This window comes from Patagioenas fasciata, chromosome 2 (genome assembly GCF_037038585.1).
Source record: "Patagioenas fasciata isolate bPatFas1 chromosome 2, bPatFas1.hap1, whole genome shotgun sequence".
Classification (NCBI taxonomy): domain Eukaryota; kingdom Metazoa; phylum Chordata; class Aves; order Columbiformes; family Columbidae; genus Patagioenas; species Patagioenas fasciata.
The window spans coordinates 96,762,197-96,786,068 of NC_092521.1; the positions used below are offsets into that span (position 1 = coordinate 96,762,197).

General features: G+C 40.1%; 1 protein-coding gene across 9 annotated transcripts in view; it reads right to left on the reverse strand.

Moving 5' to 3' along the window:
• KIF13A (kinesin family member 13A) overlaps positions 1–23,249 on the reverse strand; it is a 114,344-nt gene extending 91,095 nt beyond the window's left edge. For 8 of the 9 annotated variants that reach the window (XM_071804604.1, XM_065832719.2, XM_065832718.2 and 5 more), the window contains exons 1-2: positions 23,007–23,249; positions 22,636–22,726 (exon numbers count right to left, since the gene is read on the reverse strand). In XM_071804604.1, coding sequence (XP_071660705.1) covers positions 22,636–22,726; positions 23,007–23,061 — 146 coding nt within the window. In that variant the 5' untranslated portion in view covers positions 23,062–23,249. Of the gene's footprint in view, positions 1–22,635; positions 22,727–23,006 lie in introns of those variants that run through there. The other variant, XM_071804605.1, reaches the window with a different exon arrangement.
• Positions 23,250–23,872: the final 623 nt, after the last annotated feature.

Sequence of the window (23,872 nt, forward strand, 5' to 3'; positions counted from 1 at the left end):
AGGTACAACATGGCAATATTAGACAGGGCCTTGGGTGTCCCTGTCACCTAAGAGCAGCAAACACACCTGCACCCAGCCTACCTTCACTCTTTTTCATTGCCAACAGCAATGCTGCAATAGCAGTGGGAGAACTGCTAAAAATGTTTAAACACCTTGACCTTAGAAATAGTCTTCCAAGATGTCATCCGAACCATTAACACCTTACGTGAACAACTGTAACTCAAAGTCGTAACAAATGTACATGCTCACTCCATTTTAGCTGTAGGGATGCGTGAGGTGCTAGAGCTCCTGAAAGCTGCTCTGCAGCAAGGGAAGGCTCGGTCACTCTTTGGCAGGGAACAATGAAAAAGCACATCTTTGCTCTCCAAGTCTTGCTCAATTGTTTCCTTTACCCACATCCTGCAAAGAGCTCCACAGTTAGGTTTTTTTTTTTTTTAATGGTTTCTTCTTCTCCATGCTCTAACTGAAAAAAATAGTTCAGCCTGGAAGGTTTTCTTAAATGAATTACTAGTGTTCCCATGCTAGCCACTTTTGTATAACTTTATCATTCACTTCATTAGTCACGTTTCAAAGACAACAGAAATAATCTTTTCTGCACAGTTGTCTTGCCACCAAGCATGGAAAGTTATTTGAATTTATGGTATTAGCTCTGGATATAAAACAATGTTAAACAAAAATACTAAGGTGGTAAACAGAAAAAAAGCTACAAAATACAGAATACAATGCCTCAAAGCTTAATAAGAGCACAAAGCACAACTAAAAAGACCTATTTTCTCATGTCTTACAAGGGGGAAAAGAAGAAAATGGAATAAACTTCCAAAAAAACCCAAAACAACACCCAAGCAGATGCATTTCTTCAGAGAACACATTTCAAATATTGTTGCATTCAGGGAAAGCCAAACCAGACAAATTACTTCCATGAACTTGCTTGTTTTTTCACAAACCAATTCCTGAAGAGCTTTTAAAAGCCGTCTATTCTTCATTACTGCAAATTAATTCCATAATCTCAGAAAACTGCGATAAGGGATTTATAGCAATTTTCCCTTCCCAACAGAAACCAGTGCCTTCTGACCCAATTCCAACTAAATCACTTCATCCAAGCTTCAATGTGCATCACAGGATCTTTTTCTACCAATGCTAAACACTGGCCATTATGTTTGCAGCCTCCTGCAATCCCCATGAGAGACGTCGCCTCTATTCTCCACCTCTGCCATGAGCTGAGGAAAAACAAAAGAACTCCCAACAATTCAGTCCCCATTTTTTCCTTCAAATCAGAAACATGGATGATTCTAACTTACTGTAACTGCACATACACACCATCTGATCCATCATACCTCACCCCTTTACAAACCTTTCTCTGTCTTCTTCAAGTTTATTATTTATTAAAAAGATGCTTTTCTTAGCAACAAGGTTGTTCATGACAATTAAGGTCATAGAAATGTAACATTGTTTGCTTCAGGACTTGGTCTTACAGATAACACGTCTTAATAAATAGTAGTAAATGGGGGATTTGTATTTAACTCTCCCCCATGTTTACAACAGAGCAGCCATTTATTTTTGCCCAGTGATGGAAACTGTTACTGCCATCTGTGCTGATTCCAGCTGGTATAAGACTAAAATAAAATTCCGTTAGATGCTTTGAGCTGCTTATTCAGCTGGCAATAATAAAAGTCAAGCTCATTAACAGCAGCCTTGCATAGCAAAGTTTCTGCTTATCTCAGAGAAGCAACTAAGCATCTCCAAGAACCTCTCCACAATTAAAAAAAAAAAAAATTACAACTCTACTTCCTTGGCACCTGTATTTAATAACAATCTCACAAAACATTACAATTACTTTTTTTTTTAACATGTCTATCAACTGGACTAAAATTTCTTAAAAAAAAAAAAATCAAAGCTGATACATGAAGGCAATATGCTGTTTCCTGTACACAAACTGAAACAGATTTCTAAAAATCCCATCCCTAACACTTCAAGAGGCAGTTGATGAATGAGCACCTCTGAAGCAAGTGTTTAGGAAATAGTTTCCGTATCTCAAGCAATACTTAATTGAACGCTGATTAAGATTTTACATTCCCTTCTATATTTTAAACAGACAAGAGACAAACTACTGGAGAACACTCAAGCAATTAATCAGCTTAAATACATACTGGGGAATTTTATTTTTCCCTGCTTGCAAATTGCAGAGTTCTGGGACTATGATCTGGGAAATAGTAAAAATGAGATCTAACCACAATTTTTGTGAGGTTTCCATCCTCCCTTCTCCCTGAAGTCACAGTAATGTTACTGCAGGCATCAGTAAGCAACAAAACCAAGAAAACACAAATTAAAACAGTTTTACTGAGTATGTGCAACTTTTTGGTATTTTATCTTATGAAATGTACATGTGCAGTAGAAATTCTCTGATGAAATGTCACGAGCTTTTGACTCTATCACGCTCTTCCAGAAACTAAACAACCTCTCTTTCTCACCTACATACTTTGTAAAAAACCTTCTTGACTCAGTTCATAATCCATAATGAATCCATTTATAGTTGCTAGTTACCAAAATGTGTTATCACATACTTCCTCTCAAATCTATGAAATCCCATTTTGTGACTCAGATGAAACTATTCATTTTTCATTTTCATACAACACCCCTGATTTGCCAATACCCACACCCCACCAGCATCCAGAGACACAGCAATAAAGAAAAAAAAAAAAACCAAACAGAGGTGTAGTTCTTAGTGCAGGCTTTGAATACAGCAGACATTTTCTGTGACACCAGAAACTCAGAGGATGGTAACCACCATCCCAGCTTCGTCCAAGGCAGCAGGTCAAAGCCTTCTACATTTCAGAAAGGAGGTCGACTTGTCTCACCCGCCATACGATCCAGGAAGAGAAGCACAAGACAAGTCAAAGGCAAAAGGAAAGACCTATCTTGTTTCCTCAAGTTTGCAGCTACATTCTTTCTTGCCTTTAGCAGTATCTTCCAATAATCAAATAACTGTGCACTTCTGCCCCCACTTCACTGAACATGAGCATTTAGCTACTAGTATTCGGTACATTAAGAAACCTTATGTTTCTGGTATATCTGTGACGTTATTAAGGCACTATTAGCAAAACTGAAATACGTGGATTTTAGTAAGTATCACAGTTGAAAAGTTGAATTGAAATGCTACAAAGCACCTCTTCTTCAAGAGGAGAACTACTTAACACTGACATTAACTCTCCAGGCACAGAGTCAAACAGCTGAAAGGCAGTGACTTCTGACATCACCTCAGCTGATGTGCAAAGCGCTACCTGATCAAACTCTCGAGTTCAAGGTCACTCACCCACCCAGGCTAAGTTACCTCTCTACAATTTCACTCACTTTTCTGCTGAAAGAGCCGAAAACCTTCAGTCCTTTGTAAGTTATGCAACATTTTATTTTGGGAAGCCAGAATTAAGTAGGTGCATGGGAAAGATTCAGTTCCAATGCCAAGGTAAAGTGACCTCTCATCAACCCAAAAGAATTCACCAGTACTGAAACTCACACTGACTGACTACATGGAAAAAGGTACAATTCAGAAGGAATACATGAAGCTTTTGCTAATAAATGAATGTTGTATTTTAATTTTCTTAATGTATTTTATTTAGTAACTCACATCTCATGCATTACATTAGGTTTGCCAGCATTTCGCTCCCCTTCACAACTGATTTGTAAGGTTAATACTATACAGGAGCAATGGGAATATATATTAGAAAAGTGAAAACTTTCCCAAGAGAGAAACACACTCATCACGTGTTTACCAGCAGTAAATATCTTCCAGCCTTCACAAACCAAAATCAAGGGTCAGATCGTGCGCTTTTTATTAAATGAAAGTTAAAGTAATGCTGATTCTTCTCTTCATCTTTTAATGGTTTTCCTTTTCTGACTATGAAATCAGAATGGTTTTACTAGTTATTAATACACTGCAATTTTTAAGACAATACAGTTAAATAAAGGAAATTTTTTGTGGCTAGGTTTAAAAACCTATGCTGATAAATATACTAAAGAGCCACATCATCTTACGAATTCCAAATATCTCAAACATTTATGTCTAAGCTACTACATCAAGCTGTCTGACAAAGCTGCACTGAAGTTAAGGGCTGACCCCTCACGTGGTGATCCATTGCTATGCCTACTAAAAATGCATCATTCTGACCCCTCTAAAATATTGCTATACACACCACAAATGTCAATTAAAATCTTTCTATGTGCCTTACCAACATAGGCACAGTGCAGTCTGAAAACCAGTAGTGTACCTTATTTTGCAGGTGTGGAAACCAAAAGAAGGCAACACCACTGGGCAACTTCCATTTATAGATTCCTCAATGCTCAACTGGCCAAACTCCCAAAAGTGATATTACAATAACCTCAGCAATTCCAAGAAGAAAAATAGAGAAGGTTTGATCTAAACTCACTATGTCAGCTACAACAGATATTTAGAAAATATCAACATAAAATGTGATCAGTCAATAAAAGCGTGAGGTTGGGATTTTAACAATAGAGAATTCCAATACAATAGAGATGAATACTGAATTACTGCATTGTGATTTGGGGAGCTTTCATGACTGTCTTATTAAAGTAGGACGCTGCATTAACTACAGACATCCAAAACCAGACAACAGAAATGGATGAGGAAGAGGAAGGTTCCCTTTGAGACAAATTTAAAAATTTAACACTATGCAAACCTAGTGCTTAGCGCATTAACTGCCTTCAAAGAAGACTGTCTTCACAGATATTATCTCTGCATAGCTTGTACAGTAATGGTTGTAAACAGCCATTAATAAGCTCAGACATAATGAAGTTACCAAGAATCAGTTGAGCTACAGCAACAGCAAGGAAGCAAAGTGTGCCCGGCCCACAGACATTTGAGACAGTTCACGTAACTTACATGAAACTGTTGCTTTTGATTGCTTTTTTCTTTTACTTATTTTTATTTTGTACATTGCTACTTGCTCCTTCTGGTAGTTTCAGATTTTGAGTTTAGCAGTGACACACAAACCATCTTGGAGGCCCACGTTTCCTTCCAGTCACGTGTAAACTAAAAAGCTAGAGCCGTATAATTGAAATTAGCTGTTATCTAATCCCCAAAAAAAGGTGTTATTTTATACTCATTACTATTAATGTGTTGCAGTAAGAAGAGAGTTGAGAAATAACCTTATTGGATAGCGCATGTGTGTCTACCAGACAGGTCTTCCGAAGCGATTTGCGACCTGAATTAATTCTAAAGAGAACACAGTATTTTACCTTTGCAGGTTCCTTGAAAAAACTAAGCAGATGGGATATGTTCTCCCTTATACTCTTGCAATACATTCAGAGGAGCTGCATGATGAAAGGCTCATCATTTCATTGACACTTTGACAAATTATTTTAAGCCCTTCAAAATGCCATATTTTGTATTCCAATGTTATATGAACGATATTCCAGTCTGTAAGGTATAAACAAACAATTCTGAATACATTCTTTGTTGAATTCCAGCATTCATTCATGTACTGATCTCTGAACTCTAAAGTTCAACATGAAAAAGCATCCACAACTACGGGGTTTTTTTCCTCAGAAACAGAGCTTCAGGTCAGATCTGCCATATGCAGAATTATTAGACTACAACAGACATTTTAATCACCTTACCTCTCAAAAAGACAAACCACAGATCATAATCTGATTTGCCTCATTAATTACCTGTAATTGATGGTATCTTTACTGCATAAAGGCATCTGGAACACTTTGTTCAATGAAACATGGAACACAATGAAAAATAGCCTTCTGAAAGCAAGTACATACTCAGAACTGGTCATTATTCACCTGCCTTTGAGCGCACCAGAGAACCAAGCAATCAGAAAAGGCAATTCTAGGAAAGGGACAGAAAATAGGAGCTCTTTGATGTCTCTACTTAAAAAACATTATATCACGTATTTTTTTTAATCTTAAAAAGACAAAAAAGTGTCCTTCTTTTACAATCTTTTGACAGCAAAACTTGTTTACAACCTACAGAGGTCTCTGACTTGCTATTATATTTGCTTACTAAAAATCTATGGATTATGCTTTTTAGTTTTTGACCTGTAAACTTAATAACTCTGAAAAAAGTTTTTGAAGCCTTCGATACCAAAACCACTTTCAAATGTAACTTTAAGAGAAGCATTAAAAATCTATTTTCAGTTTCAACTAAAGCCTGTCCCATTCCCCAAAAACTCAGCATTTCACACAAGCATATCTAGCTCAACTACTTCTGTAACTTCTTTCACATGCTTCAAACTTCTGCTCATCAATTTATTCCATGTATTGTTCTACATAAAAGCCCAATAATGTGCTTGAAACAGGCACCTAGTAGAGTAGCTTAAAGACAATTTTGCAATGAAAACTGTTTTTACCCAAGATGAAAAATTACTCTCTCCACAGAACTTGCCCAGTGACTATGCAGCAACATGACTTTAGTAGCAAAATTACTCTTCTTAAAGCTGCTACAGAAAAGGTTGGCAGGTCTGCTTCTTTCCAACACGACAGGTGTTAAGCTCCAAGAGACACAGTGATGGACAATACAGGCACAATTAACTGACAACACGAACTAAGGAGATTAAGACTCTAGCCTCTAAAATTCCAGAGGGCTATAATTAACAAAAGTTTGATTTCGTATCTTTTCAGATCTTACCATAGTATAGAGGCCATACTGACAAACTAGGCAACTTTATTTCCAAATTCATTACTCAAAGATTGCCAGGCATCATAATCACCTTCCCAAAATGACTTCCTGCACTATGTAACTCTTGTATTTACCGACGGTAGACATCATCACATGGGAATCTTTAAAAAATACACAAGCGGAGAAGTCCTGAACTCTGACTAGCAGCATGCACAGCATACCACTGCTGGAAAATAGTTGTTTCCTTAAACAATTTGTTTCTCTCCAGATACACTTTTATATTTAAAACACAACATGTTCAAGATATGGTATTCTCAATGAAATTTTACTCAAACAGCCTGAAGTCTATCCACAGCTCCTTCTTTCTTGAAAAATTGTTCATTCTTAATTTAAGTCCTCACTAAATCTTTTTCCCTTCCTTGACTTGCAGCCAACAGTATTATTCCCTTAAAATGTTTTTTTTTGAGCTGTGATCTCAGACTGCAGAGCCAGGCTTATATCCACAACTCATTCTATGAACATTTGTTTACAGAGAGTGGAACACTACTGTATTACTTTACTGAAAGGTAGAAGTTGTTTGAAATATCTTCCCACTGCCATTACCTGTAAGAATTTTAACCATGTTGCAGGTTTGTTGCACAGACACAAAGCAGACACTGAGTCCAGCCAGGCTTTTATTAGCTCATGCCCAAAACCAAGCAAAAAGTGGCGAAGAGACAAGCCAATGTCTAAAAAGAGAGAAGGTCCATGGACACATTCACACGGTGGAAAGCACCTGATTAGGTATCACTTGAGTGCACAGCCCCAGGCTGGATACAGTGGGCAAATGAGCCCTCCAACTTAAAGTGAGGGAGAATTGGAGAACATGAGAGTCTGTATCACCCTGCAGAAAGTCACAGGGGTCTGGCTAAGAGGTTTAGCTCCCATTCAGCAGCAGTATGCTAAGCACAGTTGCATTGTGAAAAATGTTATTCCATTATAAGATTTTTCTTCTGGTGTGGCAAAAGACTTCAAGCAACCTCTAAAGTAGAAAACATGGTCATCTTATAAAGAAATCAAGCTGCCACTCCTGACAAGTTTCAGAATAGGAGACAGATATTCAGCAGTTAGCACACAGAAACATAAATGCAAAGCATCTGGTAACAGAATTAAAAAAAAAAAAAACCACACACACACACAAAAAAACCACAACACACCACCAATCACAAGGTAAGTCACTCAGAGAAGACAGACACAGAAAGCAAAGGAGCTGAGACACAACCACCACACACATGCTACTACACCAACTGCAGACAATTAAAGATAATCAAAGCTTCCAATTTAGAATGAGCAGCAGAGTGCTGTGGGGATTTGCTAACAGCACTCGGTCTCTTTTTTCTGAAACACCATTATTTCTGGAGATAACACTTTAAATGGTATCTTTAAAAGGCATGGAAGAATGCAGGTAGAAGGCCAGGAGGATCAAAGGTAGAGGAAAGAGAAAGTTAAACTAGAGTAGAGCAGAGAAAGACATAAACATCTATAGAGATGCTTGCACAGAAATGATAAGGTTTAGTATAAAGATTAGCTGTGTATGTTTTAGGAGCCTGCAGAGTCACCCTTGGCTACTGGGCCGACACCCACATGCAATCCCAGAGACTGCAGCACGGTCTGTGGCCTGTGCTGCCATGTATTCAGAGGCAGTTAAGATGGGAAACACAGGTTTTTTTACTGGGATAAGAAATGCGTGCAAGTGATCCTATAATGCAGTTACACAATGGAACGTCTCTTTCATAAAGAGAACAGTGAAAAATGTGTTTTTTTCCCCAATGGATGCTTTTCCCGGTACTGCTCAATCAGTAAAGCGAATAGGTGTATTTAAATCAAACTGGAAGTTTTATCACATTTTTCAGTGAAGTAGTTAAACTACTTTGTTCCTCGTATTTAATGAAGTACTTTAAATTTGACTTAAAATGGTCATATAACAGCTTTATAGTTCCATTTAGTACCATATGACCGTGATCTGCAGTCAGCTCCACTACTCACAATGAACATATGTTGAAACACTCCTGACAACGCCAAATCTGAGATAATGGAGTATACACTCAGGAGCCTATTGCAGACCCCCCAAAACACCCAACCCAAGACTGTGGACCCAATTAGTTCAATTACTTCGCATAGCCAGTCGCTGCACTCTGAGTTTGAGGAAACTCCATCAGCTTTGCCTCATTACCCAAACATGTGCTCATCCTGCACTGCCTCTGAACTAGTGAAACAGGAGCAGGGGCCCACACCCACCGCCTTTTCGCCCTTTCCTACCCATGGCATTGCACTTGACTTTGTCATTGTCACCTCCTCCCACTTCCACATTCAGAAGGACAATCACAAGCTTCAGATGCAGCGGGCACAGCAGAGGGTGACGAAGCCTTGCTAGACACAAGCCAACACCACCCACAGCTGCCCAGTATTTGCTCTGTAAAACCAGGCTCTGAGTCCAGCTCTGCACAGGAGGAGGTGAGGCCCCACAGAGCTTCCAGCTAAACTTCCACAACACCAAGCTGCAATTCTTCTGTTTCAGGAGCTGCAACTCAGCTAATTATATCTGCTATAAATAACCCACAGCCTAAGTGATCTACCTAGAGATCTGCCTGCATAGCAGAGTTACACAAAACAAGCTGGAAGAAATAAAGGAGAATTCCATGTGGTCTGTCAGAAAGTTGACAAAAATCCTTAGGAAAGAATGAAGACATATGTCACGGAAGAAGAGAGAGACTCAGAACAAGTAGATCAGTCTGAAACACCATATGAAAGGGTAGGCAGGTTCTTAATTCTGGTAAGCATTGCATTACTTCGTGATCCAAGAAGGTAAATACTACTGAGGTCAGTGGGTTTTGGTGAGTAACATTAAGATAAGAATGTGAAGAAACAAAGTAGGTGAGCAGCAATACTGCAAACAAAATTAAGGTTTAACAAATACAGCACTAAGTTCAAAATTACTGAAAAAGTTAATCGCATTAATTTTTCAGTGTTGCTTTCCCACTTTGACCACCATCATTAATATTTTAAATAAAGGCCAGCAGCAGCAGCACTCAACTCTCCACAGTTTTCAAGGTAATAAGGAATCAACAGTTTCCTTTTTGCTTAAGTAGTCATTCTATTCCAAAAATATCTAAAAGTCATGTTGTTTGATAAGTAACTTCAGACCAGGTCAATTTATTTTCATCAACTGCATCTGCAAACTGAGATATGAAAGTAAAGGGGCATGAGTAGAAAGATGTGCCACAAGAGAAGCTGCAGCTAAGGCAAGCATCCCATTTCAAATATTCTTAGTACTCTTAGATTAACAGTACTGGGGCAAAGAAGTGACCTCCCTGATATGCAGAAACAGCTACAGGGAGAGAACAAACAAAAGTAGTAACATGATTTTTAAAACAATCATTAATTACCCAATCCAGATGTTTAGGAGACAAAAACAATGAAACACACAGCACACTTGGCTCCTTCCATTTAGAGCAAAAGTTCTGTACGGAATCTATAACTTGCCTTCTATTTTGGATGCAAAGTAGAATGGCAATTATAAATGTACTTCAAGTACAAAGCTTTTCCACTATTATTTGGAAAAAATGTGCAAGTTTCCTAGTCTAATGAAAGAGATACCTTGAGCTCACTAAACTCCAACACTGCTCATTACAGCTACCAGTCAACAGATTGTCGGACTGTTATCACTCCTAAATGGTTCTTGAAAATAAAAAATGACCTAATTTAGTTTTTATTTTCCTACCTAACAACTGCATATCATCATTAATATTTCTATTTTCTTTCATTTATATACACCGTTGATGAACAATTCCTCCCTCAAAGTTCAATTCTGTAATTCCATTTTTAGTATCTAATTTCAAAGTCCACAAGACCTAGCATTTACTTTCCCTTTTTAATCACTGCAAAGGGAAGCAGGCAAGAGGTCACTTACATGACTCAATTGCCTCCATCTTTTCTGAACCATGATGAAGATGCAGATACTGTGAGAAAAAAAATAAGTATTTAAACTGTGAGATCCTCCAAAAGTCATTCTACAACACCCTTCTTAACCAAAGATGACAGATTTAAGATCGAGTTGGCTTGGAGAAATTTTTATTAAATTCATTTTACACTTTGGTCTTGAGTGCAAGAATATTTTCAAAGTATATTTGAGTCTGTCTTGCACACAAGCCATGAATTTCTTCCTTATTCAGGTATGAAATTCTCAAACAGCAACAAGCAATATGGGTCAAACCATGTACCAGAAGAAAAGTAACTCAGAAAACACATGAGCACTGCAAAACATGAAGGTCATTTGGCCAGTCCAACACTGCCAGATACGCATTTCTGGCTTTAAACTAGCACAAAGTTGCAAGATGCCATTCTGAAACTTCAAATAAAGGTACACCACATTCCTTGAAGCATACGCAAAGCTTCTATCTGTGAGTGTGGATGGCAGTAAGGAGAGAGCATACTAAGGGCACAAAGCTTGCACACCATTAGTATTTCTGAAAAAAGCCTCTCACTGTTACATTCAAATCTGCAAAACTGAAACTTCAAAAACTATTTGAGAAGATGCAGCCCACCCAAAATAGTATTAAACAAGGGAAGACAGATTAGGCTAATAATCTGTCTAGGTTCAGCACTCAAAATCTATGCCCTACTGAGCACTTTAAAATGCAACTGGCAAGAGCTAACTTCTAACTTTCAGCATAAGGAAGTCAGACATGCCCTTTCTTCAGCATCCAGGACTCTCAACAGTAAGGGGGAATCCAGCCATGGAACTGAGATGCTGAGAGGGACAGAACATCTACTGAATTTATTTTAAAAATTCAAGATACTGTTCCATTGAAAGAGACTTCAGGAGAACACTTAAATGTTGCATTTTCATACATCCATTGTCCTTTTGATGCATACACAAATGTTTCCAAGTGGATTATTTCACAGCCAATTTACAGAGATTCTCAATCATGACAAACGTTTAATATAATAAACAGTAAAGATTCAATGTTAAAATATAACTACACAATGAAAATTAGAAATATGACATGAACTTAGCTGCAATGTTACAAACACCTCAAACAATAAACATACTAAGGACTTGGAAGCTATTGACAAGGAAGCTACAGGGCATGCTGTCCAGTGTTCAATGGTCTGTTTACAAGAACTGAATTTCCTTTGGGTTTCAACTTGGATCTCAAACAGAACACATATGAAGACTGCAGTACCAGCCCAGAGAATGTCAGTTTCTCATACACATTTTTGGGAGGATAGAGGAAAGCTTACTGGATGATGTTGAGTTTTGTTGTTTGCTTGTTTTATTGTCCTCTGACATGTACTTTAAGGAATTTCATCATGATGTTGGGCATCCAACAACATGATGTTGAAGTGCTGAGTCCTGCACTTGGGTCACAACAACCCCAGGCAGTGCTACATGCTCAGGGAAGAATGGCTGGAAAGCTGACTGGCAGAAAGGGATCTGGGAGTGTTGATTGACAGCAGCTGAATATGAGCCAGCAGTGTGCCCAGGTGGCCAAAAAGGCCAACAGCATCCTGGCTTGTGTCAAGAATAGAGAAGTGATTGTGCCACTGTACTCGGTGCTAGTGAGGTCCCACCTCAAATTCTGTGTTCAGTTTTGGGCCCCTCACTGCAAGAAAGACACTGAGGTGCTTGAGAGAGTTCAGAGAAGGGCAACAAAGCTGATGAGAAGTCTGGAGCACAAGTCTGATGAGGAGCAGCTAAGGGAACTGGGGCTGTTCAGCCTGGAGAAAAGGAGGCTGAGGGGAGACCTGATCGCTGTCTACAACTACCTGAAAGGAGGTTGTAACATGGAGGGTGTTGGTCTCTTCTTCCAAGTAGCAAGTGATAGGACAAGAGGAAATGGCCTCAAGTTGCGCCAGGGCAGGTTCAGATTGGATACTAGGATAAAATTCTTCATGGAAAGGGTTGTCAGGCATTGGAACGGGCTGCCCAGGGAAGTGGCTCAGTCACCATCCCTGGAGGTGTTTAAAAGGCATTTAGACGAGGTTCTTAGGGACATAGTTTAGTGCTAGAGTTAGGTTATGGTTGGGCTCTATGATCGTGAGAGTCTCCTCCAACCAAAATTATTTTATGATCCATTTCTGTACCTCTCTTTTGCCTTCCATTATCCTTCCAGTTCTGGTCCCCAAGTATCCTTTCCCTATATTCTAACACATCAGCAGCAAATCCATTAACAAGCCATCTTTTGCATTTCTTATGTGTCGGTTTCTCTGCAAACACTGAAGCAGCATTTCTCAAGGGCATTCCAATCAAGAATGCAGGCAAAAAGGATTAGATTTACAGCAGAAGAAGAATGAGAGCTATTCAAAACTTTTTAAAATGTAATAGAGATTACAGAAAATACCAGATTGTTTTCTAGACAGTTTGTTCCAGAATAGCATACCCACTTGTCGTCACGGTAAGAAGCTCCAAACCAGCAAAATCTGAGTGCTGGGATGATGTTCCATGATATGCTTCTGACAACACCTTCAGAACCATCTTTTTATCACAATACAGAACAATACCAAAGTGCAGGAAGACTGCAGATGGTTTCTGCTCTTACATAGCTGCAAAGTTCTCTTTAAAAAACTTACCCAAACTCAGCTACTTCTTGCTGAGCATTCAGAGGATACATAAGTCACGTATTAATGTCTTCAGCTGAATGCAGTGAATATAGGAACATTATTTTACCAAATGGCCAATTCCAGTTTCAGCCTGATTTCATTAAATAAAATTCTCTGAAAACACATTGCAGGACTAAAGGAAATTTAGAAACAACTCAAAATAGGGAATGACAACACGGTGTGACAGAAAGGAAAAAATAGCAAAAAATATAAAAATGCTTCAGACTTACATCACTCAGGGAGGTGGCACTACTGACCCTAAGCAAGTCTGGAGTGCTGCAGACTTACATCACATTGCATACATAAAAACTCAAAACAGATGCTGACAAAGAAACTTTCCAAAGCAGACCAGGATGCTGCTCATTCAGGGCCATAAAGCTGCTTTGCCAGTAGAAAACTTAAGCCAGCTCTGTGCCTCCGCTGGAATGCTCTGTTGACTTATCTTTAGCAAAAGCTCATCTACTGTAAAATAAGCCTCGGCTTTTGAATCACACAGTAAAATTGAATTTGAAGTAAATATTCAACAAAATTGAGAACTTCTAAGTACTAAAAATCACAATGTAGCCAGTGCCACTCACTGTACAAATCCATTTGTTCTGCAGATAAACTTCCCTTCCCACTGCACCCCATCCTTTTTCCTTCTGCTCTAAAAGAATCAAATTTGCCCTTCTCAGCTACACTGCACATGATTTTAATCATAAAGTCAGAAGAAAAGTGGAAACCATGTGGGAAGAAGTATCAAGTACTTCAGTTTCATATCTAAGGTCTGATGTCCCTTGTCATCATATAAGAAATATAAAGCGAAACAGAGTTCCAGATACTTGTATTTAACGTTAGAAAAATTATTCCTGTAGCTCAAAAGATAGATTCAGAATTCTGAAGCCTTATATTAGAAAAAGAAAATTTAAGCTCACCTGGAGGCTTTTGAACACTACTTACTTGAGATTGATATTTACATTTAAAAAAAAAAAAAAGGACTGTGGAATAAAACATAAGCTCAATAAACAGAAGATCATGTACATTTTTTCATTTTATTTGCAAGTCTAAAATATTCTCTAATAAATAAAAAAAAATCAGAAAAAATATTTGTGTTGATAATTTCAGCAATGTGTTTTTAAAACAAAGCACCAAATTATTTTATAGCAAGTTTACAGTTAACACTGCATCCTGGTAGTATTTTTAAACATATTGAACAGTGTCTTCATAAACACATGCAGAGATAAGCATGCCATTCCAGCCACAGCAGCTGCTTTGATTCATGTTTATGAAATGCTCAGAGTTCTTGGAATATCCATACACAGCAAAAAGAAGATGCAAAGGTGTCATGGATCTCAAAATAAGCCAGTTCAGCCTACTGTCTATGCTTTTACCAAACATGAGAGGCAGCAGCACAGGCTTGGTGGTGGTTAGCATCTAGAAAAAAAGACCATAAGTACATACTCTCTTGCTAGTGCACAATGAGCCTCTTTGCTCTATCTTCAGCATCATCATTAACCATGCTGGTTTACCAGGCGCTAACACAAGCAGACAGCAATGTTTCAGACACACCTTTCTACCACTGTGCTGATTGATATACCTCAAAATAAGTACTGTACCATTAATAACCCACAAAATATATTCATGTCTTAATCTGTCAAAAGAGTAGTTGTGGTATAAATCTTCATCCTGAGTTATAATGCTTAAATAGCAAATAAGTTGCTCTAGGACAATAAGTCATCATTGACTTCATTAAGGGCTGCTACCATAAACATTTCCCTATAGTGACCTATGTGAAATGAGACAGAACATTCAGATTACTTCCTAGTGAAAAAGTTACACCTTAGAAGTCACTAACTTCACATTATCCAAGGAAGATGTAGATATATTTGGTAAGCATGTACATGCTTGACAACGTCTCTATTTACAATATAATAAAATGCCAGATAAACGTTGCAGCTGATGACTAAGGAATGTATTATAATTTCACTGGATGTTTTGATGACTGAGGGTTGAGTTTTTTAATTATTATTTTTAGATAAAAAGGCATCTCATCTATCAAAAATAAAGGTCAGAACTAGAGAGGTTAACTAACACTAACCAAGCACAACAGCATCAGAAAGCCATTCATTCCCTTTTCCCCAAATATGAGAAATGACATAAAGGGACACCCTCCCATAGCACTGAGAACAGCTTGAGTAACTCCTACTCTCCAGAGAGACCTTACTGCAGCTTTTGAGTGCTTAAAAAGGGGGGGACAGACTTCTTAGCAGGGCCTGTTGCAATAGGACAAGGGGTAATGGTTTTAAACTAAAGGAGGAGAAATTCAGGCTAGACATGAGGAAGAAATTTTTTACGATGAGGGTGGTGAAACACTGGCCCAGGTTTCCCACAGAGGTGGTAGATGCCCCATCCCTGGAAACATTCCAGGCCAGGCTGGACAGGGCTCTGAGCAACGTGACCTAGTTGAAGATGTTCCTGCTCATGGCAGGGGGCTTGGACTAGATGACTTTGAAGGTCCCTTCCAACCCAAACTATTCTGTGATTTCCAGCTCCTGTCAGCAATGCATTTTTCCAACTACCTTCATATAGCAAATTTTCAATCTACTTCTTGTTAACTTACCAAGCTCTGCACTCAGCCCCCAGTGAGCACCCATCACATGCCACAGAAGGATCATAAAGACACAAACAGCTCCAGCAGACCTCAGAACTCTCATATCAACATACAAAGTCAAGTACTGACTGAACAAGCTTATACACCTTCTACTGTCTCTTGTAAAAAGACACAGAGCAACATCACTTCCAGGCAACAGCATAACTGTTCAAGTTAACTTGGTGCTTTGGGTCTCAAGTTAACTTGATACGAAGTCCTGTGGTGCACATCATTGCACAGCGGGGTCCTTTTCTTTGTAGGCTGCACTTACTGAGGAGACGTAAAATTCACTGTCTCCAGTAAATGCTTTCACGCTTCCTCCACACTCCACCGTCAGTAACAGAAATCCTCACAAAATACAAGTAAATGAGCAGTCAGAGAAGTTATCCAGTTAAGCAACAGCATCTGCACAGCATTGCAGCAGCAGCTGGCATTTTGCTACCGTAGACAATAATTGTTTCCATTAATAGATTCAAACCATGCCCAGGGTGGGCCAAATAAGCAAAGACACTGGACAGCTTTCCCACCATGAAGGACAATCTGTCCATGCAAGAGACACCAGCAACACAGCCGGAGGCAGCTACTGCTACTCAATCTGTACCCAACTTCAGAGGAATGAAGGACTTCAAATCTGACAATGCCAAAAACACAACAGCAACAAGTACGTTTGTCAATTTAAAGATTTAGCTCTAATTTTATTACTAGAAGTAGCACCATGCTGACTCCCTGAATAACAGATGCCTGCCTGCGCATGGTGCACTGCGGGCCTGAAAGCAAGGAGGGATTCATTTTATCCCCAAAACTTTGTACCAGGATTTGCACCCCAGCTCTGTGCAGTACACAGACTTACATGGAAGGGCAGCTGGTCAGCACTGCTTCTTTCTGAGCCCAAGTTCTGCTGAACAGGGACTTATTAAGCACCTGCTGAAGTATTTTAAATCCAGGCTATGCCACAGTCACTACAATACATTTACAAGTATCATTTCAATTTTTTAATTATTACATTATAGTGAATTTAATTAGAAGTCTGAAATCTTATCATATGCACATTTAATAAATCTACCAGATGCACAACAGAGCAAATATAATCTTGTTTTCAAAACCAGAAAGCTGTCTATTACTTACACTAAGAGGGCAAAAGAGGTGAAAATAGATTTTTTCCTTTAATTCTGATCTCCCCAAAGAACAGGAGCAAAACTAAATTCATTTTTAAAGACCTACATATTTCTTAAAATTCATAATGCATTTCAATGAACATCATATTCAAGGCTAGTAATCTGGATCTCAAACACCACCTCTGGCTGCAGTAATAGGCAAGTGGATGCATACTTGCCCCTTCTAAACACAGAAGCTAAGCATGTCTAAAGGATTAAGTAATCTTTTTTAGTAAATCTTTCCATGTTTCACAGTGTGGGCATTTTTAACACCATAAAACAGAAAAACTGGACAAGTTCAAAGCTGAACTTCATTTTACTGTGTTCTACTCAAAAATATTTGAACCTAGTACTCAGTAGTCCAAAAGCAGAGAATGGATACAAAGCAATGATTGCCTAAACATGGTCATACCAAGCAGTTTTCCTTCTCTTCAAACACTTTATCTATTTTTGTTCTGAAATACTGCCAGCTGCTTAGCCACACTCCCAACAGCTCCCAACGGTAGTTTCCTCTAGCAATGCCATTTACAGACCAAAGCACAAGGCCCTAACAGCTGTCTAGATCTTATAAACATGGTAAAATAATGGGTGTTGCATTTACTTACAGTTCAGGCCACCTCAGGAAGAACCAAGAGCCATGCCACGCAGTATTTTGGATTACAAGTTTTTGTGTCTCATTTTGTTTCAATTTACATGGAATTTAAGAACAGCAATTTCACGGAATTGCATCCAGTGTCCCATCTGAGCCATGAATGAATTAAAGCAATGCAAAAATAGCTCTAAAATGACATTTTCCAACCACACATTTCATAATTCAAACACACCTCTTCTACAAAGGTTCAAAGCTAACAGTTCACATCCTGAACATTGGTGTCTAACATGAAAGTTAACATAAGAGGTCAAAGTCAGATTACTTGCACCATTTCCTGCAGGCAGAGATACAAGTTGCTGCCTGCTATTATTTTACGACCTACATCAGACAGGTGATAATTTGGAGTATATGCAAAGACGTGATCTTGTTGTCATTCCTTCAGATATGGAAATCGTTAACAGTTGTCCTATTTTACCTTCAAGTATAAGTTCGAAAAAGGGACCATTACCAGAAACAGAGATACTCTCCCTACAACAGCCCTCTTCTCTTTTCTCTGATGCTATTCAAACCAATCCATGAAAGTGTAGAAATAAAAATGCCACAACCACCACATAAAGGACTATATACTGAAGACCACCTAAAATCATGCTTTCTCTGAGGTAGAGGGGAACAACAGCTGTTCTCTGGAAATATGTTTTAGGACAAGATACCTAGGGAAGAAGTTTGCGCTTCAGATATTCATCTTTGGAAGTATTGTGACCTACAAGCACTAGACACACACACACACCTGTTCCTTACTATTTATTTTATTAGAGAGCTTAAACCTCCTCAAAAAAACGCCTCCATAAATTCGGGAATCTTTAGTAATTCAGAGCTATAAGAAGAGTTTACCTAGGTAGAATTAGGCCTTGGTGCTATTTGTCTGTTATCAAAGCGACGATGGAAGAAAACAGAGCAAGCAAGTTGTAAGATTTTAGATTTTTTTTTTTTAAATGCAGTTAAGCCAGGCAACAAGTATACTTTCAGAGAAGAGTGGCAATTTTAAGCTCAGCTCTACACTCTGATGATTTCTTTCTTATTTTCTGCCCTGAGATTTTTAATAAGGCAAAGTTTGCACAAGGCTACTGCGCTCTAATGGAATAAATTGCCCAACATTAATTTTTGTTTTGGTCAGGACTACAGTTGAAATAGTATTTCAGTTCTACTGTCTCCATAGTTCCTTGTTTATTTCTGTCAGGACAAATATTTTGCTTACTAAAGGAAAAATCAGGTCATGAAGAACTGTTGTCAAGGAAGTAAAATGAAACTTTTATTTTCAGATCCTATGCATTAAAAAGTGTAGCTGAAATGAATGGTTGGAAAAAAACATATCAACAATCAAAAGCAGAGGAGGAAACTAGCAAAACCTAATTTGTTGTTCTAAAAAATAATAGGCCTAATGTAAAGTCATCAACCTAGAGAGAGATGTAAAATTTACATTGTAAAAGATTACTCAAATATTTTGAAAGGTTGTAACTCCATACTCTAATTATCTCATAGTTACATTTTAATATTGTATCTAATTGCCAACAGTCAAATACAAACATTTATAGCAAGACAGCAGGATGTACACAGTTGGCTTTGAAGCATAACACCCATCTCTAAAAGACTCTAAGTTCGAGCAATTTTTTTCAGGAAGCAGATGAGAGACACAAGAGGTGACTAAAGTGACACACAAGCACACTCAGGCATATATAAAGGAAGCTATTGCTACTAATAAAACAAGGGTTAAAGGTATGAAGTCCAACAACCAACTTACAACAACCTTGCCAGCACCTGAGATTGTACCTGATACCAGCTCATGAAAAACGTTTCTTTCTGAACTGTCCCATATTAATTTGATAAAGATTTTTACTGTGCCTTTCAGACTCTGACTGTTCAGTTTTACTACGTTCTGGTTTTCCTCCTTTGTCAGTTTAAAACACTAGAAGTCGTGTCTCTGTGGGGAATGGCAGGCCTGCTGCTTATAAAAAGACAGAACACTTGTATTCAATTACAATTACTATTTTGTAGCTGTGTTTGTTAAGGTTTGGATGCTGTGTGGTCTAGTAGTTAGAAGATGAAGTCAGAACCCTGTTCTCATTTATGGTTATAACTTATTACTTTACCTCTAATACAATTTTATAAGTTGGACATATGACAGCACTGGCAGAGATTTTAGGCTTTTTTCACCACTTGTAAAACTATAACTATTTGCCTATCTAAAACGCTTCAGAAATATCCTTAAAAAAACCTAGAGAGTTATTAACAGTATGCATCTGAACTTAGATTTAATTCAAAAGCTCTGTACCGAATAGGCAAAGCTAGTAAAATCTCAGTTTTCATAACCTTGGATAGTCCTCCAAGAGCAAATTTTATAATATTATAATTAAAGAGTCATCCAACTTTATTTCAGAAAATTCTGTCCATAACCTAAAAATTATAACTGAAAGAAGAAAGCAAATAGCATGGTTCTGTATTCACCCCCACTCCCTCACAGCCTTAGCTTAATTAAGAGAAGCAGCCCTAGAAACCAAATTTGCTTTAGAAGGCTACTTATTCTGAACTGCAGTATAAACTTGTACTTCCATTCAGTGAGAAATGGAAAATTTCCATATAAAAAGACTACATGTAAAAAGGGAAAGGTAAGACTAAACACAACATTCAAATAAAGCAATATAGTAGAGAAAGACCAATTAATCACCCTAATGAGTGAAATCATTTTTGCAATGACATGGTTGCTCTGAAAGAAAAAAAAAACAGTTGAGCTATATAAAAACATGCTACACAAAGAAAACCAAAAATCCGTTTGACATCTCTAACCCTGCCAAGAACAAACAGCAACTACTCAGCAATTCAGAGCCAGTTTATACAGACATTTTATGGTAGGTACACATAGAACAGAATTCATTCTTCATCATGAGCAAAAAATAGAAATCATCAGTTTAGCACTGAAGAAGATAGAAGGATCATCACAAGGTGCTATAAAATCTATTAGGCATCTCAACAGGTTACATACAACATCTGCCATTTAGAAGGTACTCAAACCATGAGTTACTTCCAAGCAGTATTTCTCACAGATACTTTGAATCCACTAACATCAAGCAGTTGCTTCAAACATGGAAGTTACACCTGTAAGAGCCAGACAAATTCCAGCCTCACCCTGGGCTGCAAGCAGGACAGCATCACCTGCCAACACAGCTGCCAACAGTGAGGTGGCACACAAGTGTCACAGCTCACTCTTGAGGCTCTCGGCACACAATCAGAAGCCAAATCCAATGAAGTAAGATAATTTATAATATAGATATTAATGCCAGATAAACACAAGCTCTCAAAAGACAGAGAGTCACTTCACAGTCTCACTGAATACCTGTGGCCAATGTGCACAACAAGCAAAACTCACAGGTTACAGGCTCTTTATTAAAACATCTGGCCCTTAAGCTCTTTAGTCTATTGAAATAATGATTTAAAAATCTTAATTCTGTTCTTGCTTTGCCATTTGTATTTCATGTTTTATACCTGTCAAATCCACTCACTTTAAAGAATTAGTGTTATTACAGCAGTGTTGTGATGGAGGTCATATACACACTTCAATAAACAAACCCCAAAACTTTCTATAATAGAATAGTCTCAAGAAAAACAAGATTTCCATTTTACAGACTGGATGCTAAGATCCAAAAAGGCAGCATGGCTTGTAGCAGATCACACAAAGACCTGTGCAAGGAGGAGGAAACCAGCACAGATCTTTCAAGACCCAGGTCAGCCCATTAGCCACAACACAGTTCTGAAAACAACGTAAATTGGATTTAAGTTAAAATGGTGTGATTACAACTGTTTTCCAGTATACGGATTAACATGAGAAGCACCTTCACAATTTGGACACGTCAAAACAGAAAAGGTCTCAGCCTTTTCTGCTGGAAAACTATAAAAACATGACACACTGCCTTTGGGAACAAAAAAAAAAAAAAAAAAAAACACACAACACATTCTCACACTACAGTTTCTTCATAACTACTATGAACTCAATCAAAAATATTCTTAATAAAACCTTGAGCAGTAGGAACGTGTTCAGATTAAAATCTCCATAACCATGCAAACATTTTCACATTCTTCAGCATTAAATACATTTCACAGATCAACTTTAGTCGAGCAGTCAACAGGTAACTAAAGAGATAAGCGTACAACGTAACTATTCCCCTTGCACCTCCCTGTCTTTCCCCACACTCCCTCAAAGGAAAGAAATCTTTTCCTGTTCTGATCTATTTTTACAGTCTAGTGCATTGGTATTTTGGATTATTTCCAAGGGTATTCTTTACTGGGGCATCACAACTAAACGCCAGATTTCAAAATTATTTTAACATATTCTCATAGGCTACTTCACAGAACAACACTGAATTAAAAAAAAAAGCCTACCAAGTACAACCTTTTCAAATGTAAATACGTTAAAACCTAGTAAGCAAACTACAAAAAAATACCTAGCATAAAAATCAGATTCTGCTTCTTATTCTCCCACAGGTTACACTAAGTTATTAGCAGTCTGCACACAAGGGAAATTTCTGAAAGCAGCACACACAGTCGGTTTAAGTCCTTACCTAATCAAAAGCTTTCTTTTCTTTTTCTGAGCAGTGAATCAAGAATCAGCTTTTAAACCTGGGAGGCCAACAGGGGATCTTCCGTCTCCGTATCCCAATTTGCGTACCTCCGACTCCCCTCAGGAAGCCAGGAGAAGAGGCTCTGGTCCTTACCTCCCAGGGATGCAAGCCCAACTCGGTCATCTCTGGCTGGAGCTCACCCTTGCCCGCTTACCCCCACCCCCAAAAGGCACCGAGCAAGCCCTCTAGGACCCCGCCGCTCCCCTAACAAAGCCGGCCGCCGAAGCGTCTGCGAGGGTGAGGCAGAGAAACGGGGGATGTTTTTGGGGACACGGCGACCTGTTGTGTATTTTTTTTTTTTTTTTTACCTTTCTCCCTGCTTGGTGTTGGAAGGCGGAGGGTGAAGCACAGTCTGGTTCCCTTCCATCTCCACGATGCACTTGGTATTCAGGTCCAGCTCTGCAAGGCGACACGGCGAGGGGCTGTACCCACGGCCAGAGCAGCCCCTCGTCTCCTCGCACGCCGGGGCAGCTCGCCCCCCGCTGGATCCCCCTCGGGGCGGGTGGGGAGGCTCTCAGCCCTGCCCGAGCGAGGGGCTGCGGGTGCGTGTGATGGGGTTCATCCTCCCGCCAGCCCGGGAGCCACAGGCGCGCCCCGGTGCCGCCCCCTCCCCACACCCCCGCTGCCTCCGCGCCCCGAGACCCCGCCGCCCCCTTCCCCAGCGCCGCCCGCCGGTTACCTCTCCTGTTCATCGGCCGGACCCTGACGGCAACTTTCACCTTGGTGTCCGACATCTTCCCCCGCCCCGTCGCGGGAGCGCCGGGCGGCCCCGCTCAGCGGCAGCGGCGGCTCGCGGCCTCGCAGCGCCGCGCACAGCGACACGGCGGAGTGCCAGCGTCCATGCCGGGCAGGGGTGAGGGCGGGGGGCCGGGACAGGCGGGGAAGGCGAGAGGCGACGAGGGAGGGAGAGAGGGAGGGCGAGGAGGAGGGTCCGGCGCCGGGGAGGGCGGTGGTGGCTCAGCCTCAGTCGCCTCCCTGCTCAGCCGCGGTCCGCACCGGCTCTGGCTGCTGACGGCCTCGTTTGCATAACTGCTGCTGCTGCTCCTGCCGCTGCGCTTGCCGCCGCCTCCCCTTCAATCCCAGCCGCCATCTTCCGCCTCCTCCCGCCGCGCCGCCGGGATTGCAGCGCCCAGGCAAGCGGTGAGGGGGCAGGGAGAGACCGCGGCGCCGGAAAGGGACGGAAACTCCCGAACGCCTTCGGAACGGGGTGGGGAGGTGGAGAACTCGCCCCCACACACATCGGAGGGCCGCGGCCGCTGCCGCCCAGTGAGCATGCGCGAACTGCCGACCTTGCAGTGGCGATAGGGGCAGGAAGGTGGCGCTGCCGCGCTCGCCTGCGCATGCGTAGAGAGGGCGGGGGAAGCCGGGCGGTGCGTGTTGCCTTGGCGCTGACTGCCGGGCCGTGGGGCTGCTGCGGGGAACGGGGCTGTCCTGGGGCTCACAGAGGCGGGAACGGGGCTGCCGGGGTCTGTCCTCGTCCCCATGCCCTCAAGGCCTTCCCGAGAGCCACCGCCACGGCTTGTGCAGATGTACGGTGCTACCATA